The 18,551-nt window shown below is 39.0% G+C and overlaps 2 protein-coding genes and 2 long non-coding RNA genes across 6 annotated transcripts in view; 1 reads left to right on the plus strand and 3 right to left on the minus strand.

Annotated features, from left to right (window-relative positions):
* LOC134674007 (uncharacterized) overlaps nucleotides 1–14,042 on the plus strand; it is a 173,046-nt gene extending 159,004 nt beyond the window's left edge. Inside the window, exon 2 of the long non-coding RNA XR_010099542.1 lies at nucleotides 13,958–14,042. This is a non-coding gene — a long non-coding RNA (uncharacterized LOC134674007). The remainder of the gene's footprint in view (nucleotides 1–13,957) is intronic.
* Nucleotides 7,012–18,469, minus strand: LOC134674008 (uncharacterized). Its single transcript, XR_010099543.1, has 5 exons — nucleotides 18,339–18,469; nucleotides 9,713–10,008; nucleotides 9,432–9,608; nucleotides 8,724–8,905; nucleotides 7,012–7,582 (listed from the first exon to the last, which is right to left on the minus strand). It is a non-coding gene; the product is annotated as an uncharacterized LOC134674008 (long non-coding RNA).
* LOC134674028 (uncharacterized) lies at nucleotides 11,137–13,061 on the minus strand. 2 transcript variants are annotated; one of them, XM_063532074.1, is made up of 3 exons: nucleotides 12,279–13,061; nucleotides 12,069–12,196; nucleotides 11,137–11,593 (listed from the first exon to the last, which is right to left on the minus strand). In XM_063532074.1, the coding sequence occupies exons 1-3, from the start codon at nucleotides 12,765–12,767 to the stop codon at nucleotides 11,293–11,295; spliced, it is 918 nt and encodes a 305-aa protein (XP_063388144.1). In that variant the 5' UTR covers nucleotides 12,768–13,061; the 3' UTR covers nucleotides 11,137–11,292. The 2 variants fall into 2 exon arrangements, with proteins under 2 accessions (XP_063388144.1, XP_063388145.1); XM_063532075.1 differs by having other exon boundaries at nucleotides 11,137–12,196.
* LOC134673989 (uncharacterized) lies at nucleotides 16,092–18,345 on the minus strand. 2 transcript variants are annotated; one of them, XM_063532043.1, is made up of 3 exons: nucleotides 17,216–18,345; nucleotides 17,006–17,133; nucleotides 16,092–16,530 (listed from the first exon to the last, which is right to left on the minus strand). In XM_063532043.1, exons 1-3 carry the CDS (start codon nucleotides 17,702–17,704, stop codon nucleotides 16,230–16,232), a joined length of 918 nt encoding a protein of 305 aa, XP_063388113.1. In that variant the 5' UTR covers nucleotides 17,705–18,345; the 3' UTR covers nucleotides 16,092–16,229. The 2 variants fall into 2 exon arrangements, with proteins under 2 accessions (XP_063388113.1, XP_063388114.1); XM_063532044.1 differs by having other exon boundaries at nucleotides 16,095–17,133.
* Nucleotides 18,470–18,551: the final 82 nt, after the last annotated feature.

The following is an 18,551-nucleotide window of genomic DNA, read 5'->3' on the forward strand; positions in this document are numbered from 1 at the left end:
AGTATTTTGCCCAACCCTGACTTTAACCTACATTATGTGATCGTATAATGTTTTCATCTACCCTCAACTCGCTTCAGCTAAGGAGCCATTTGAGGGTAGATTTTATTTACTCTTATTTAAATACCTGAATATACAGACTATAAGAAGTCATATTATTTAATAAATGGGTGAATCAACTTTTTTTTGTCACTAGTTGCCATGGTTACGGTCTCCTGGGTCACTCTTAAAATACTAGTTATTTCGTATTTCAATGAACCAAACTTGAATTTTTTGGTAGTTATAAGGCCTTTCCATAATGGGACCTCTACTAAGCACGTTTGTAGAACATGGTACAGCAGCCCTTCTAAGAAACTATGCTACTATTGTCTCCTGGCTGATGGGACAGAATAACAACAAGAAATAGTTGATCGACCTAATTACAACCTGCATTATTTCACAACTATCTTTGTCCAACTGCTTTATGTTATGGCTTCAAAACCTACTGTCCTTCCAAAGTAGTAGTAGATACCTACACATAATGTTCCTACGAAATCTCATATATATGTCGGCGGCCGATCGTAAGATCAGGCAGATCGTAATGTTCCTGTGTAATGTTTTGAGGATAGTCACATTAAACCAATATATACTTAGGCAGGATAGGTTCGTTAGGTTGCTTCAGATGCCCGCAGGGCAAACTGCCTAGAAATAGGAGCCCCGCAAAGCGGGGCTCCGTCGACTCAGGGAGCGAGTCAATGATTTTCACGTTTCACGATGTGCCTAGGAATTTCACGATATGCCTAATCTTACGATCGGCCGCCGACAAAATATTTATGTAATTAATTTTATTACTTGTTGCATGAATTATTTTATTAATTTAATTTATTGAAGTTATTGTACCGAACATTTTTTCAGATGTGATAATTTCTAGTCATAATTTCGATATTAAAACTAGATCTATATGAAAGCACAAAATCAACTTTAAATAATTTGTCCATTATATTAGTATCGTCTTCGGTCGTCCCATTCGTTTTTCGTCAAGTTCTTAAATTAGTCCTATTCTGCTTTCGTCACGCACTCTACATTGAAAGCCACCGACCGAAATACCGAATGTAGAATGGGGGACGAAAGCAGAGTAGGACTAATTTAAGAACTTGACGAAAAACGAATGGGACTACCCAAGACGATACCATTACATTATTGCAATCTAGTTTATAACACCTTAGATATGTACAAATAGGACTCAATGTGCATCGTACGTAACGTTTAATATTTTTAATTTTTCATGGCAAAATATGCATAGGTAGCTACATTTGGCATAAAAGCCTGAAGTACAGTTTAAATGCTTTAAAATCCTGGCGGCTTTCTACAGAACGGGACATCTAGGCATAGGAATACCATTTATACCTCTATTATATTGTACTATGCCACTGCCAAGAGAACCTCAATTCTTATAGGTACAGTCGCCATCAGATATATCGGAGCGGCCAAGGTGTTCACAATATCTGAACAAGCACTCTAACGCCTTGACAATAGAGGCGTGTTCAGATATTTGTGAGCACCTTGGCCGCTCCGATATATATGATGGCGACTGTACCTAAGCTAAAAATAGCTAAATTCTTTAGTAATAAATTAATATCCGGGAGACCGGGCTTTGCTCGGAAAACATATCATAACTCAAAAATGCGCGGTTTTCCAGAGATAAGACCTAGCTAGACCGATTTATCGCCCCCCAAAACTCCCCATATAGCAAATTTCATCGAAATCGTTAGAGCCGTTTCCGAGATCCCCGAAATATATATATACAGGGCGTCCCACGGCTATGCCACATGGAGGGAAAGTCCCCTGAATATTGGAGATGGAACATTTTACTGAAAGAAGACATTACTTTAATTTAAAAAACATTTTAAACTGCATTCATAGATTTTTAAATAATTACATGGTTGAATCGGGCATCGAACCCGCTACACGAGAAAAAAATCACCCTGTAGCTTTATCAAACCGATCGAAAGGCTTCATCATAAGGATTATTTTTTGCTAAATAACATAGTGTCAGAAGCAAAAGGAAGACCATGAATTTTAACATTTGAAGTGAAATTTAGCCAAATAATCAAAAGAGTTCTGCTTTGTATTCAACAGAATGAGACTCATTTTGAGCATTTGATAAATTAAATTGATTAATTTTGAGTTAAAAATGTTAAAATTCATGGGCTTCCTTTTATTTCTGACACTATGTTATTTAGAAAAAAATAATCACTATGATGAAGCCTTTCGATCGGTATGATAAAGCTACAGGTTGATTTTTTTTTCTCGTGTAGCGGGTTCGATTCCCGGTTCAACCATGTAATTATTTAAAAATCTATAAATGCAGTTTAAATTGTTTTTTAAATTAAAATAATGTCTTCTTTCAGTAAAATGTTCTATCTACAATATTCAGGGTACTTTCCCTCCATGTGGCATAGCCGTGGGACGCCCTGTATATAGCTCGTTTGAAGGTATGTATTAGATAAAAATAAAGATCCCCGCAATTTGCGAATTTCGGTTTTCGCGGTAGCCGCTCTGGGCACCTCGCAGTGTCTCTTGAGCGTGCATAGACTATGATAGGGGCAGCACAGAAGTCGTCAGAAGTTTATGCTTCTGATGTAGCCCACAAGGTGGCAGAACCACTATGCACAAGAAAACGCACGAGAACGGTAGATAATAGCACTTGCTTTGGCAATGTAGGTACTTACATGTTTGTTTGAAACCGAACCGAAAACCGAAATTCGCAAATTGCGGGGATCTTTCTCTTTTACTCCAATGAAGGCGTAATTAGAGTGACAGAGAAAAATGCCCGCAATTTGCGAACTTCGATTTTCGCGGTTTTAGCCCAGGCCACAAAATGGCAGACCCTCCAACGCGTACGTTGCTCTATAGCCCGCTCCACACTCGCGTTCGCGGCTTCGCGGCGCGATTCACGCACGAGTGTGGAGCGGGCTTATAGGAAAATTCTATTGAAGGTTTCATTTCGTAAAACTCCAAAAATGTCTTGCTAACATTGAGTGAGATGTGGAGGCTCTCAAGTAACTTGTAACTTATTTGTAACTTTGCGATGTCAATTTTGTATGTATTTACATGTATGATAAAATAAATGATCGAACTTAGCTTATTGTTTTATTTCGATCGAACCGATTACTTACTAGACGTGTTTTCTAGTTAGGTTAGGTTAGGCAGGCGTCAGCAAACTTTTAAGGAGAAGAGTCAACTGCACTAGAAACCACCAGTTTGAGGAACCTTAAAGAGCCGCAAATGAGTCGCTTAACTTCAAACTCGGATAAATCCATGTGTCAGATTATGCGATTTTGGTATTAAGAAGGTAATAGCCGGGTTCACACAAAACGAGCATACGCGCGAGGCAATTTCCTTGCGCTCAAAGCGGCCAGTGTAAACACTGTACCATCACTGTACTCTGCCGAGGCGGCGCGCGCGAGGCACGTCTACACTAGCCATCTTGTGCGCGAGGAAAATGCCTCGCGCGTATGCTCGCTCTGTGTGGCCCCGGGTAATAGGATAGATGTTTGCTGAGAGGTTCGAATGGATTTACCCGAGTTTGAAGTTAAGCGACACAAATATTGTTTTCAGTGGTGATGGGTGACGTAAAGATCCGCCATTGTCAAAGACCCGCGTGCTCCAAAGAGCTGTGGTTTGCTGACCGCTGGAATAGGGAAAGTGCGTGCTCTCATCTCATCTCCGCCTTTGCAGCAGCTTTTAGGTATCGTCTTGGGTCGTCCCATTCGTTTTACGTCAAGTTCTTAAATTAGTCCTATTCTGCTTTCGTCACTCATTCTACATTGAAAGCCACCGACGATTGACGAAAAATGAACGGGACGACCCAAGACGATACCAGCTTTTAGAATCTTGGTTTGTAGATCAGTTCTAGATAAAGCACAGCTGATTTGATTACACAGCTGTTAATTCTTGTACAATAATTATGTTACACAACGAAGGCCGCAAAAATATCTGACACGATCTGATTTGTAGAGCCATAAGAGCGTTTGACATAATTTTACGGTCTTCGAAGGGTAATAAGTAGGTAACATATTATTGCAGATGACTGTACCATAAATAATTTTAAGAAAATATTATGGAAGGTAGAGAGTTACTTCTACACTCCATAACATAATCTTATTAACATAGAGTTAAACCAAGATAATTCTGCAGCGAATTTGATAGAGTCGGTCCAAAAAAAGTCTGCAGCGGATTTGATAGCCCCCGCAGTGCAAGTGTCATTTTCATAGACCTAGGATTCGCTTGCGCTTGTCATATAATTCTTTGGTCATTTTACAAGTTTGACGTTTAAAATAACACTTTCACTGCGTGGGCCAATTATACTTACTTTACTCTTTGGCGTGGGCTATCAAATCCGCTGCAGACTATTCTTGATCTGACTCTAGCCCACGCAGTGCAAGTGTTATTTTTAGGGTTCCGTACCCAAAGGGTAAAACGGGACCCTATTACTAAGACTTCGCTGTCCGTCCGTCCGTCCGTCCGTCCGCCCGTCCGTCCGTCCGCCCGTCCGTCCGTCCGTCCGTCCGTCTGTCACCAGGCTGTATCTCACGAACCGTGATACCTAGACAGTTGAAATTTTCACAGATGATGTATTTTTGTTGCCGCTATAACAACAAATACTAAAAACAGAATAAAATAAAGATTTAAATGGGGCTCCCATACAACAAACGTGATTTTTGACCAAAGTTAAGCAGCGTCGGGAGTGGTCAGTACTTGGATGGGTGACCGTTTTTTTTTTGCTTTTTTTTGTTTTTTTGTTTGCATTATGGTACGGAACCCTTCGTGCGCGAGTCCGACTCGCACTTGCCCGGTTCTTTTACGTCAAACGTCTATGAAATTATGACGACACACTGCGTGGGCTATAAGCTATAAAATCCGCTGTAGACTGTTCTTGGTGCGAGTTTGGCGTTTTAAATAACACTTGCACTAATTCTACCCAGGTACTTTTTCGTATCTGGCCGGCTACCGGCTCGCGTATGGAAGGTAGAGATGAGGAAAACAATCTTCATGTATTAAAAAGTGTCCCTCAAAAACATTAAATAGGCCGCGCCGCGGCGCCACTGTGCATCGCGAACCAATTTTTGACGGTCTTTTAGCCTTGTCGGTAGTGACCCCGCTTATGAAGCAGGAGGTCGCGGGTTCGAATCCCGATAAGAGTATTTATTAGCTTTTTATTATTTGTATTTGTAGGTATTTAATACCAATATATAAATTAATATTGATATACATATGTAAGTTGAAAAAGATAGAGAACAGAAATTGTGATGACCAGCATCACTGGAGGAGGCCTTCACCCTCACAGGAGGGGTTGTTGCAGAATAAATTACACGAAAAAAATATAATTACTTACTACTTATTACATAACCAAGCATAATAGAACATTGATTTGAGGAATATTAAATATTATTGTAATACTAAACCTAATGTAAATTTAAGTTTATAATATTGTGTTTGTTTTACCGGCGAGAAATAAAAGGCTCTTTTTTGTTTTTCGTTTTTAATATTAATATAAAAGTAAAATATAAAAACACAAAACAAAAAAAAACACTCGAACACATTTTTATATATGTATAATGTAGTGGCGGATTTGCAGTCTTTGCCGCCCTAGGCCCCAGGCCCTGTAGCCGCCCCTTTCTCAGCACCCATCATATTGACTACATTTTGAGTTATTTCTTGTTAACATCAGCGAATGTTTTGTCACAATTTGCCTGCATCTGACCCTTGATCCAGTCTCTAGGCGTTGGTCGAGACTCTTCGCTATGAGACCGTCCGCTGAGACGACTATCGCAACAATGATCGTCGAGTCAACATCCCACATGGCGGTAATCTCGTATATAAAGTATTACTTACCTAAGTATCACTAGTGAGATTGAGTTGGAAATCAAAACCTGAGTGTGCGCGCTGCGCGGTAGTTTTCAGCGAATGCGAGTTCTTAGTTCGGGGCGAACTATTAGTAATTAAGACAATAACTTGGCATTTATCCTATTCATTTTAGTTTTGGTTTTGGCTGCGGCGTAACGTTTATTTTTATATTTTGCTAGAAAGTGGGCTCGCATAACTACGTACATATCGATAACATTTTTTAATATATGTTTGAAATGGTCGACACATCCAACTTTTATCAATGCTCCTTTTAGTCATTCTTGCGTAATTTCACTGATCGTCTCCATATTGGTTAAAGCTTTGCTTATTACTCTTAACATACATTTCTCTATCATTTTGGTCAGATTGAATAGATCGTCACTAGCATAAATTAACCCGCCGTATAAATCCATTTTATCGATTACGTAGTTTCTCACTAACAGTTTTCCCTCATTAGGACTCATTTGTATGAGTTTTAAACAATTATTGCATTTTACGATTTTTCGCAATTTGCGGACGATGTACCCAGCAATGTAAGACTGAACCGCGTCACTGGTTTACAGCCTCGTTGTAATCATGGTCTTCATAACCATGAATCAATGGTTACCAGATCCTTCGCTCCTAGTAAGTTCTTCAGCAAATCCTTGCCGGAAACATTACAACCGGGCGTATTAGGGAAAAACGAGACGCCAATCGGTAAACTTGTGCAAACATTTTGGGATCAGGGTGATCGTTTCCTCCACACGAATATCTCATGACGGAAAAAAAACCGAGACGACTATCGCAACAATGATCGTCGAGTCAACATCCCACGTGGCGGTAATCTCGTATATAAAGTATTAGTAGGTATCACTAGTGAGATTGAGTTGGAAATCAAAACCTGAGTGTGCGCGCTGCGCGGTAGTTTTCAGCGAATACGAGTTCTTAGTTCGGGGCGAACTACTAGTAATTAAGACAATAACTTGGCATTTTTCCTGTTCATTTTAGTTTTGGTTTTGGCTGCGTCGTAACGTTTATTTTCATATTTTGCCAGAAAGTGGGCTCGCATAACTACGTACATATCGATAATTTTTTTTGATACTTGTTTGGAATGGTCGGCACATCCAACTTTTATCAATGTTTCTTTTTGTAATTCTTGCGTAATTTCACTGATCGTCTCCATATTGGTTAAAGCTTTGCTTATTGCTCTTAACACACATTTCTCTATCATTTTGGTCAGATTGAATAGATCGTCACTAGCATAAATTAACCCGCCGTATAAATCCATTTTATCGATTACGTCGTTTCTCATTAACATTTTTCCCTCATTGGGACTCATTTGTATGAGTTTCAAACAATTATTGCATTTTACGATTTTTCGCAATTTGCGGACGATGTACCCAGCAATGTAAGACTGCACCGCGTCACTGGTGACAGCCTCGTTGTAGTCATGGTCTTCATAACCATCAATCAATGGTTCACCATTATCTAGTATATGGTCGAGGCTTTCCAGCCATGCTTGCTTAGCCTCGTTTGAACCAGTTACCATATCCTTTGCTCCTAGTAAGTTCTTCAGCATATCTTTGCCGGAAACGTTACAACCTTTCGGAGGGCGTATTAGGGAAAAACAAGACGCCAATCGGTAAACTTGTGCAAACATTTTGGGATCAGGGTGATCGTTTCCTCCACACGAATATCTCATGACGGAGAAAAATCTCTGAAAACAAGTCAAAATTATTATTCAATAAAAAATATAGGACCTCGGGTCTCAAACTATCTCCATAATTTTATCTAAATTGGTTCAGCGGTTTAAGCGTGAAGAGGTAACAGACACACTTTTGCATTTATAATAGTACTAATATTTATATGGCTATGTTCGTTTTTTTAGCATTAGAAAGAAGGTAAGCGATAAAAAACGTCCACAGCCCAAAGTTACGCCTCATTTCAAAAGAATTAAACCCAAAAACACCAGGCAGAAATATATTGATGGGTACATTAAGTATATGGACTAGGTAGGAACTGTATCCTAAAAAAATATGTGCCACCTGTCATGCTTAACGGAGCTCTCTTAGACAGAGTACAGAGTTTCAAGTACCTAGGGCATATTGTTACTGCGGACCTCAAGGATGATGTGGATATGGAGCGGGAGCGGAGGGCGTTGTGCGTAAGGGCGAACATGTTGGCTCGCAGGTTTGCTCGTTGTAGTAGTGACGTGAAGATAACGCTTTTCAAAGCGTACTGCACGTCGCTGTACACGTGTGGCCTGTGGGCGGACTACACGCAAAGAGCGTACAACGCGCTCCGCGTCCAGTACAATAACGCATTCAGGGCGGTGTTGGGGCTGCCCCGCTACTGTAGCGCTTCGGGCATGTTCGCGGGGCCCACACGGCCTGTTTCCACGCCATCATGCGCGTGCGCGCAGCTGCGCTGGTGCGGCGCGTGCGGGCCAGCGCCAACACTGTCCTGGCGATGATCGCAGATCGGCTTGATTGTCCTTATATTGTGCACTGTTGCAACAGGCATGTAAGGACAGGTGTAGGTTAGTTTTGTATGTATTGTTGTGTTTTTGTGTATATATTGTATATCATTATTCTTTAATGTGATTTGTAAATTTTTAAATTTTATTGTTAATTTTAGTAGATTATATTTAAATGTAATGTTATTAATGTTGTGTAATCAAAATGTAAATAATGTAAAAATATGAGTATAATTAGCTTGAATTAATGAATTATAATTTATTTTTTATTTTTAAAAAGGCTTTCTGGACTTTCTCCAAAAGTAAGGCAGCATACATGATGCAGATTCCATACAAGCAGATTCATATTCATTGGATTACATAATTAGTAATTATTAATTACCTCCAACGGATCTTGAGATAGGGTTGCTGTCATCAAATACTTGTAATCACATGCAACATTCAGCATATCCAAAATTTCAAGTGTAAAGTTACTTTTAATCCAGTTAACGTGCTCCTTGACACAGGTATTTTTTTTTCGAGCTTTTCCCAGTCTGCAAGGAATTCTAAAAATTCCTGGATTGCCTGAAAAAAGTATTTCTTCATTAAGTAAACAAGCTTCAAAGCTATACAATGAAATATTAAGAGGAAAGGGGACGGCCGCTTCTCTACACAAAATTATAGTCAGTAGTAGACATTTACAGATATTATTAGTAAGGAGCAAAAAATATATTCCATACAAATTTTTAAATGTTCCTAATTTTTATATTAAACTAAAAATTACAGTATAGGCTGTATAGGTGCCAAGGGATATATTCAGGTTGCGAGGCGGTGGCGGTTCCGGCATATTAACATTAACACATAATATTCACTACCAGCAACGCATAATTATATTAATTCTAATTATAATCGGCATAAATTATTCTTCACTATAAGAGGTATCTACTAACAAAAATACATTAAAAGGTTGGCTACTTCTGGTTTAAGGCACCGTCCGGCCGGTCTTTCTTTATGACGGTCTTCCCTTAAATGTTATAGTGAGTAGACGGACTTAGCTGATAGACGGTCTTCTCCGCATTGACCTTAATTTTAATCGCCAACTATTTCTTACCTTTCTTCGTCTGCAATTTTCATTCACGTACAGAGCATCTCTTGGTATACGCGAAGACATAGCTTGTATCAAATTGAATACAAGATCAATAAATTTTTGTGTTGCAGTTGAATCCTTCAATTCCTCGCAATAGGGTTGATAGTGAGCCATGGCGACCGAAATTTCGTGACCAAACACCTGTTTTTATAATATTAATAATATTAGTTTTGATGAGCCGAAAGTCCTACGAAATAAATCCGGACAATCAATGAAAATTATTGATTATATTTATAGGTACATACTTCAGTTGCAAGAGGAACATTCATTACTTGAAAACCTTTCGGTTTCAAATGCGCTGGTGTTAACTTGTAAGCGATTTTTTATTCCTGCTTTTTATACGTATCAACATGCACTCATAAATCCATTCTAACGTATATCGACGACCTTTTGTATTATTTTTTTTCGCGGCTTCAAAACATGATCTCACGGCATTTTGAAATTCTTCAGGTAGTTTTGAAATAGATGCTTGTACTACGGTATCCGATTTCTTTGCACACTGCGCCTTAGCCAAGGAAATTTTCTCTCTTAATTGGATATTCTGCAATTATATGAACGGTCGATATGAAATTCGTTACTCAAGTAGGTACAATGTATAAAGTTATAAGCCGAAAAGATATTGTAGTAATTAAAATGTGGCAACATCGTAGTGTCGTCCCGTTTTCTTAGATTGATTTGAAAGGGACGACACTACGATGTTGCCACTTTTTAATTTCTACAATTTCTTGTTGGTCTATAAGCGGGTGTGCGAATAAAAAACAACAGCTAAGTAAAGTGGTATCCAGACGGGACTGATAAAATCGGTTGATTTTATCAGAAATGAAATTGGCGTCAATCTCTAATTTTAGATTTATGGTGATATTAGAGCCCTCTACATTGAAAAAATCCAGAAATGGTATCCAGACTGGCCTCACAAATTGGTATTCTTGCATCTGCACTTCATTTTATCGGTAATATCGGTCATTATCGGCGGTTGAATTCGGCGAGCCAAATTGGTATTTGCATCCGCACTTCGATCCTGATTCGATCGGGCAATTGAATCAGATTGGCGAAAAATTTACTAATCTGGATACGCCTTAAGGGACTTCGAAATGATTTCGAAAAATATGTATGAAAACTTCTTGCTCAAGTTTCTTTTTGTATTATTTTACGTCTTCAATTATACAAATACAGTATATTATAGCGTCGCCTAGTACCCATAGTACAACTTTTGCTTAGTTTGGGGCTAGGTTGACCTGTGTAAAGGCCAGTACACAATGGGCCAGCGTGGGCCAGTCTGGGGGACGCATTTATGCGTTAGAGGGAGCAAGTGATATTGCTACCTCATTCTACCGCATGGCAGCGTCCCTTGGCCTGGCCGGCGCTGGCCCATTGTGTACAGGGGCCTTTAGATGTTCCCTAATATTTATTTATTTAATATGTTTTTGATAAAAAGCCGTAACAGACTACCGCACCATACCGCGACTTTAGTGCGGTGCGGCGCACGTATCGATAGTCGTAAGGTGGTCGCCGTACGTGCGTTAAGAGCCCCCTCCAGACTATGCGCGTGAATCGCGGGCGAAGCCGCGAACGCGAGTGTGGAGTCCAGAACGCAGACCTGCGAAATCGACTCCACACTCGCGTTCGCGGCTTCGCCCGCGATTCACGCGCATAGTCTGGAGGGGGCTAAGGATGTAGCTATAATTTGGAGCGTGAAAGAGATATTTTAACCGCACCATCAAGGTCGTGGCGCGGTGCGGTAGTCTGTTACGGCTTTAATGCCGGCTACATACGTAACGATAAATCGTTGCGATAAAACTGTGCAGTCCGATTGTCCGATTGTCGATTATCGTAACGATTTGTCATACACACGGTTCGATTTATCTGCACAGTCGGACTGCACAGTTTTATCGCAACGATTTATCGTTACGTATGTAGCCGGCATAAGACTTACCGTCCTCTTCAGACGCTTGCATTTATGTACAAGATTTGAAGCGCGCCGTTTAGCTTCTGCCATTTTTTGTAATAGAGTTGAAGTGGAATTACGGTTCTGCAAACGATTTCGTAATATTCGACAAGATTTACATCTTGGGTACTGTTGATTTCTTTCGTAAGTATCATCACCAATAATCACACCTTTACAAAATCTGAAAATTGATGTAATTATATATTAGATAAATTCGTTTTTATCTTTTATTATTCTCCTGTACCATTGTTTATGTATAAATAGTGCTTTAATCTACAGGTACCTACATAATAAGGGTTCTTAAAATACACATAAAAGTCGAGTTTTAATAGGATAGGTTCAAGAATTAAGACCTATTTAATGTACCGTTACATACAATATTTTTAATGACAAAAATGTTAAATAAAATCAAAGTTATTAGGCTTACGAGTTATCCTTTTATTTTAAATACAACTGTTACATTATGGTATATATATTCATAAGACGACTGCAAACAGTTGTATTATCGCCTACACCCATAGTACAAGCTTTGGGGCTAGGTTCCTCGTATTCGAAATGAAAAGTAGAGTGTTTAACTCGGGTGAATGGCATCATTTTAGCCTCGGACTATACTCTCACTGCGTTCATCCCTTGGTTAACAATCTACCAAAACTTACTTATTGTCGTCAATCTGAGTACCAACGCACAAAGGCCATCTTTCAACCGATTTTAAGTAATCGTAGGTGTTGTTATATGAATTAATTTTCTCCTTTAGTGGCAATTGTTCATTATTGGGAAAAATTACCTGCAATTAAATAGCAATTATGTTTCGTTACAAATTCAAATCATGCCAACCGAATTTTATTGTTACATTAATAAACACTTACAGTGACAGTTAGATCATCGTTTAAACGTATATGATGTTTAATCTTCTGAGTTTTTGGATCCATTCGCATAAATTCCAGCCCATTAGGATTTTCTGCATGTAGCCAAAAAGGCGGCAACAACGAAAATGCCCGAAACTTACTTTTAAAATTCTCTATTGGATTAATTGTTACATTAGTATCCTGATATTGACTAAACAATGGTTCCGCAAAGTCCTGTTGTATCATTTCATAATCCATTAAATTATTAGAATCATTTTGATCTTCTGATAATTCCTGTTGCTCGGCATTGATTTGTTGTTGCTGCTCGTCCTTAGGTTGATTGGGGTATGGTTCGAAAGATTCCTCTATGTGAATAGTATTGGCTTGGAGTTCATGTTCGGGAATGGGAATAAACTGATGCTCGATCGTGGGCACAGCTTCTTCCTTAAGCGTTTTTCTTTGTGTAGGAATATATTTGAGCTCTCCTTTAATAGTTAACTTTTCGTACATATTTATATTTTCTTCTTTAAAATGAAGATGGCAAATATAATCATTTGCTTTTAATGCAATTCCTAACGACTTTTTCCAACTTTCTAACCGTGCCGGAGTCTGAGAATTAATAGAAAAATGAAGAATTGTTGAAGTGAAATTGTGAATTTTATAAGAAAAATATAAAAATCACAATATAATATTTTATTAAATAACTAGCGACCGGCTTCGCACTATAGTTCGTTTTTTTTAGCATTAGAAATTAGGTAAACAATCTTGATGTGTCTTTTAATTGAAAAACACATTTTAAAAATAAGTTACGGCAAATATGTAATTATAAGTTACGTAACAATAAGTTACGGCAAAAATACGGCAATTATTTGTTACAATCGTCTAGAAGAGTAGTCGATCACCGTGAAACAAAGATCAAAATCCCTACCGTTTGAGGTTCAATTATTTTCATTTTCAACGTCATCTTTATCAATTTATCATCTATTGTCAAATCTGGGTCAAATGCACTTTCTTCATCGGGATCGCTTTGCAATGAAGCCGCATTAATACACAAGCCTGTTTGCCATTGCACTGGCCACAAGCTAAAGATCATTTCAACCCCGATTTTCTGCACAAACAGTGTGGACCACAGTCCTTTTTACAATTGCAAAATATGGTCACCCACCTGGAAGGTAAGGCTGCGCTGGCATCCAAAAAACTCGGTGTGCTCAATAAAGCGAGGCGATACTTTACTCCGGAGCAAAGACTGCTGCTTTATAAATCGCAAGTCAGACCCCATATGGAGTACTGCTGTCACCTTTGGGCAGGAGCACCTGGATGCCAGCTTGGACCCTTCGACTCAGTCCAAAGGCGCGCTGTGCGAATCGTCGATGATCCCAAACTCACACGCGGTATTGAACCTTTAAGTCTAAGGAGAGACTTTGCCTCCTTGTGTGTGTTCTACCGCTTGTACAATGGGTTGTGCTCTGAGGAACTATTTGACATGATGCCAACGGCCGCTTTCTATCACCGCACCGCTCGCCGTCGGCAGGGTGTTCATCCTCACACCCTAGAACCTAAATGGTCGCGTACTGTGCGATTTAAGAGGAATTTCCTCCCGCGGACGCTCCGGCTGTGGAATGAGCTCCCTCCCGAGGTTTTCCCGAGGGGGTTCTACAGTATGGGGTTCTTCAAAAAAGGAGTGTACAGGTTTTTAAAAGGTCGGCAACGCGCATGTAACACCTCTGGAGTTGCAGGCGTTCATAGGCTACGGTGACTGCTTACCATCAGGCGGGCCGTATGCTTGTTTGCCACCGATGTGGTATAAAAAAAATGGTATTTAGTAGCTCATCTGGAGCTGGTGCTAATTTTGTTGTTATTGGCTCCATGAATTCGTTTTGAAGCATCCAATCCCATTCTTGGGGTTCTAAGTCATTCCCTAACCATGTTTGTACATGGTAATATGTACGGTTTATACGCTGATGGGCTGCTATAGTTATCGGTGGAAGATTTAACAGCTCTACAGGTTTATTAAGCTTTGAATATAAATGTTTGGTCGAAAAAAATATTTATTATATTTTATTCGAAAAATTTGGATCCGGAGCGTATGGGAATAATGTTGGATTTTCTCTGGAACTAAAAGGCAAACCAATATCTTCGCAGGTACTTTACTACTTACAATAACAATTTGTCCTAATTTTGATATTTTCTACAGGACAGACAACTTTTAAAATCTGGATATGATCAATAAAGGATAATTAAATAACTTTGTAGAAGGTATTATTCACCGATATTCACGATTGACCTCATCATAGTGAGTTTGGCCTGCCGCTGCGCCTTCTATGCCGTATATCTTGAAAGCGGCTAATCGCATGAAAAAATGTTTGATACCTAATTTGTCGCAAATTATATGCTCTACAATTCTTACCTACATGTAAAAAACATCGGAGCCATAGAAATTTTGATATCCGCGAAAAACCGATTTTTGTGACATTTGACCTTGAATAACTTCTGACGCGCACACGATCTATGCGTCGACTTTTAAGAGGACCTTTAACACGTCATAACGAAGGTGTATACGAGTTTCCAGCTTATTATCTCTCATTCCGAGGTTGACCCCCTTTTTAGGCTTAAGATGACTGGCCCATATTTGTTGTTACAGCGGCAACAGAAATACATCTGTGAAAATTTCAACTTTCTAGTTATCACGGATCATGAGATAACAGCATGGTGACAGACAGACAGACAGACAGATGAACAGCGGAGTCTTAGCGGGCCTTAGTTTTTACCCTTTGGGTATTATGCAAAAATGACAGGTATGTGCAACCAAAGACGAAAATGAATAGGTACCTAAGGCCGACTTGCACCATCCCACTAACCCAGGGTTAAGCGGTTAAACTGTTAACCCAGTGTCAAATTGTACTGGTAACCATGGTAACTTCAGGATTAACCGCTTTACCCCGGGTTAGTGGAATGGTGCAAGTCAGCCTAAGAGGTACTTTTCTCTAACTCTTCTACTGGAAGCAAAATTGTCAAAAGATTGCTTTCGAATGAGAGTACGCTTTTGAAATTTCGCGGAACTACTAAATTGAAAAATAACTCAAGAAAATACTGACCTTCAGATTGGTCTTAGTTTTGTTGGCAGCCAGAACCCTCTTTCTAGGGTCCAAGGTGAGTACGGGTACCACGCCCTTCCGACCTGTGGGTTGGCTCGCCAACACGACGGTCAAAAATAGTAGGAACCAGATTGATTTCATTTTGTGTTTTTATACAATTTTGGTTGTGGTGGTCGCTGACGTGTGTCAGCATTGGTTTTTCTTGATTTTTATTGTAGTGGCAGATGTCAGAGATCGAAACGCGAGCCTATGGAGTGTAGAAGTAAAGGAGAGCTATCTTTTATGATAAGACGGTTGTAAAAGTGTCCAGCTGTCAGTATAAAGAATAGTTCGAAATCTCTCCGGTGGCGCTAGTAGGTAGCACCGGGAACTAACATGAATTTAGACCTTATTGACTGAGTGAAGTGCGCTGTCAGTTTTTTGAAATTTTATTAAAAATTTTCATAAAGTGATTTATTTAATTTAGGATTTCCTTGTGCAGTAAAACTAGCCGCCCCTGTCTCAGTACGCATCATATAGACTGCCACCTCTGTTATCTAGCCACCTCGGGCCTGGGCTTACCAGGCCTTAAGCCCCACATTCACACTCCTACCTTGTAGGCCGCCTCGTAGTCCGCCTCGTTGGGTAGGATTGTGTCCAGAACGCAGACCTGCGAAATCGACTCCACACTCGCGTTCGCGGCTTCGCCCGCGATTCACGCGCATAGTCTGGAGGGGGCTAAGGATGTAGCTATAATTTGGAGCGTGAAAGAGATATTTTAACCGCACCATCAAGGTCGTGGCGCGGTGCGGTAGTCTGTTACGGCTTTAATGCCGGCTACATACGTAACGATAAATCGTTGCGATAAAACTGTGCAGTCCGATTGTCCGATTGTCGATTATCGTAACGATTTGTCATACACACGGTTCGATTTATCTGCACAGTCGGACTGCACAGTTTTATCGCAACGATTTATCGTTACGTATGTAGCCGGCATAAGACTTACCGTCCTCTTCAGACGCTTGCATTTATGTACAAGATTTGAAGCGCGCCGTTTAGCTTCTGCCATTTTTTGTAATAGAGTTGAAGTGGAATTACGGTTCTGCAAACGATTTCGTAATATTCGACAAGATTTACATCTTGGGTACTGTTGATTTCTTTCGTAAGTATCATCACCAATAATCACACCTTTACAAAATCTGAAAATTGATGTAATTATATATTAGATAAATTCGTTTTTATCTTTTATTATTCTCCTGTACCATTGTTTATGTATAAATAGTGCTTTAATCTACAGGTACCTACATAATAAGGGTTCTTAAAATACACATAAAAGTCGAGTTTTAATAGGATAGGTTCAAGAATTAAGACCTATTTAATGTACCGTTACATACAATATTTTTAATGACAAAAATGTTAAATAAAATCAAAGTTATTAGGCTTACGAGTTATCCTTTTATTTTAAATACAACTGTTACATTATGGTATATATATTCATAAGACGACTGCAAACAGTTGTATTATCGCCTACACCCATAGTACAAGCTTTGGGGCTAGGTTCCTCGTATTCGAAATGAAAAGTAGAGTGTTTAACTCGGGTGAATGGCATCATTTTAGCCTCGGACTATACTCTCACTGCGTTCATCCCTTGGTTAACAATCTACCAAAACTTACTTATTGTCGTCAATCTGAGTACCAACGCACAAAGGCCATCTTTCAACCGATTTTAAGTAATCGTAGGTGTTGTTATATGAATTAATTTTCTCCTTTAGTGGCAATTGTTCATTATTGGGAAAAATTACCTGCAATTAAATAGCAATTATGTTTCGTTACAAATTCAAATCATGCCAACCGAATTTTATTGTTACATTAATAAACACTTACAGTGACAGTTAGATCATCGTTTAAACGTATATGATGTTTAATCTTCTGAGTTTTTGGATCCATTCGCATAAATTCCAGCCCATTAGGATTTTCTGCATGTAGCCAAAAAGGCGGCAACAACGAAAATGCCCGAAACTTACTTTTAAAATTCTCTATTGGATTAATTGTTACATTAGTATCCTGATATTGACTAAACAATGGTTCCGCAAAGTCCTGTTGTATCATTTCATAATCCATTAAATTATTAGAATCATTTTGATCTTCTGATAATTCCTGTTGCTCGGCATTGATTTGTTGTTGCTGCTCGTCCTTAGGTTGATTGGGGTATGGTTCGAAAGATTCCTCTATGTGAATAGTATTGGCTTGGAGTTCATGTTCGGGAATGGGAATAAACTGATGCTCGATCGTGGGCACAGCTTCTTCCTTAAGCGTTTTTCTTTGTGTAGGAATATATTTGAGCTCTCCTTTAATAGTTAACTTTTCGTACATATTTATATTTTCTTCTTTAAAATGAAGATGGCAAATATAATCATTTGCTTTTAATGCAATTCCTAACGACTTTTTCCAACTTTCTAACCGTGCCGGAGTCTGAGAATTAATAGAAAAATGAAGAATTGTTGAAGTGAAATTGTGAATTTTATAAGAAAAATATAAAAATCACAATATAATATTTTATTAAATAACTAGCGACCGGCTTCGCACTATAGTTCGTTTTTTTTAGCATTAGAAATTAGGTAAACAATCTTGATGTGTCTTTTAATTGAAAAACACATTTTAAAAATAAGTTACGGCAAATATGTAACAATTATGAATCTAATACGATCATTTATATTCTTCTGCTTTCATCAGTAATAGTTTTTGAATTTTAAAAAGCGTTTTTCAATTAAAAGACATGTCAAAATCGCTTACCTTCTTGCAAGTTCTTTCTAATGCTAAAAAAAACGAACTATAGTCAACAAATTATATACGTAAACCTTCCTCAAGAATCACTCTATTGATACATGAAAATCGAACTGAAACCGTCCAGTAGTTTGTTTATCGCAAAGATACATTCAAACCCACGAACAGACAGTCGCGGCGGGGGACTTTGTTTTATAAGGTGTAGTGAAAATTACATACTTACCGTTGGTTGGAAAAAAGATACGGATTTCGTAACATTTTTCTGTTTTTTCCTCTTACGCCCACTTTGGCAACTGTTTACGATGCAAACTTTTCCCATTTTTACTATAGAAAATATATCCTATAGCGGTGGATTTGCCCTAAAGCCCCACATTCACACTCCTACCTTGTAGGCCGCCTCGTAGTCCACGTCGTTGGGTAGGATTGTGTATGGGGG

The sequence above is a fragment of the Cydia fagiglandana genome, chromosome 19, assembly GCF_963556715.1.
Source record: "Cydia fagiglandana chromosome 19, ilCydFagi1.1, whole genome shotgun sequence".
NCBI classification, from domain to species: Eukaryota; Metazoa; Arthropoda; class Insecta; order Lepidoptera; family Tortricidae; genus Cydia; species Cydia fagiglandana.

Coding starts and splice junctions, on each gene's coding strand:
- LOC134674028 (XM_063532074.1), bottom strand. CDS start 12,767: ATGTACGAAAAGTTAACTATTAAAGGAGAGCTCAAATATATTCCTACA. Junction 12,197..12,278: donor ACGATGATCTAACTGTCACT/GTAAGTGTTTAT, acceptor ATTTAATTGCAG/GTAATTTTTCCCAATAATGA. Junction 11,594..12,068: donor ACTCAGATTGACGACAATAA/GTAAGTTTTGGT, acceptor ATCAATTTTCAG/ATTTTGTAAAGGTGTGATTA.
- LOC134673989 (XM_063532043.1), bottom strand. CDS start 17,704: ATGTACGAAAAGTTAACTATTAAAGGAGAGCTCAAATATATTCCTACA. Junction 17,134..17,215: donor ACGATGATCTAACTGTCACT/GTAAGTGTTTAT, acceptor ATTTAATTGCAG/GTAATTTTTCCCAATAATGA. Junction 16,531..17,005: donor ACTCAGATTGACGACAATAA/GTAAGTTTTGGT, acceptor ATCAATTTTCAG/ATTTTGTAAAGGTGTGATTA.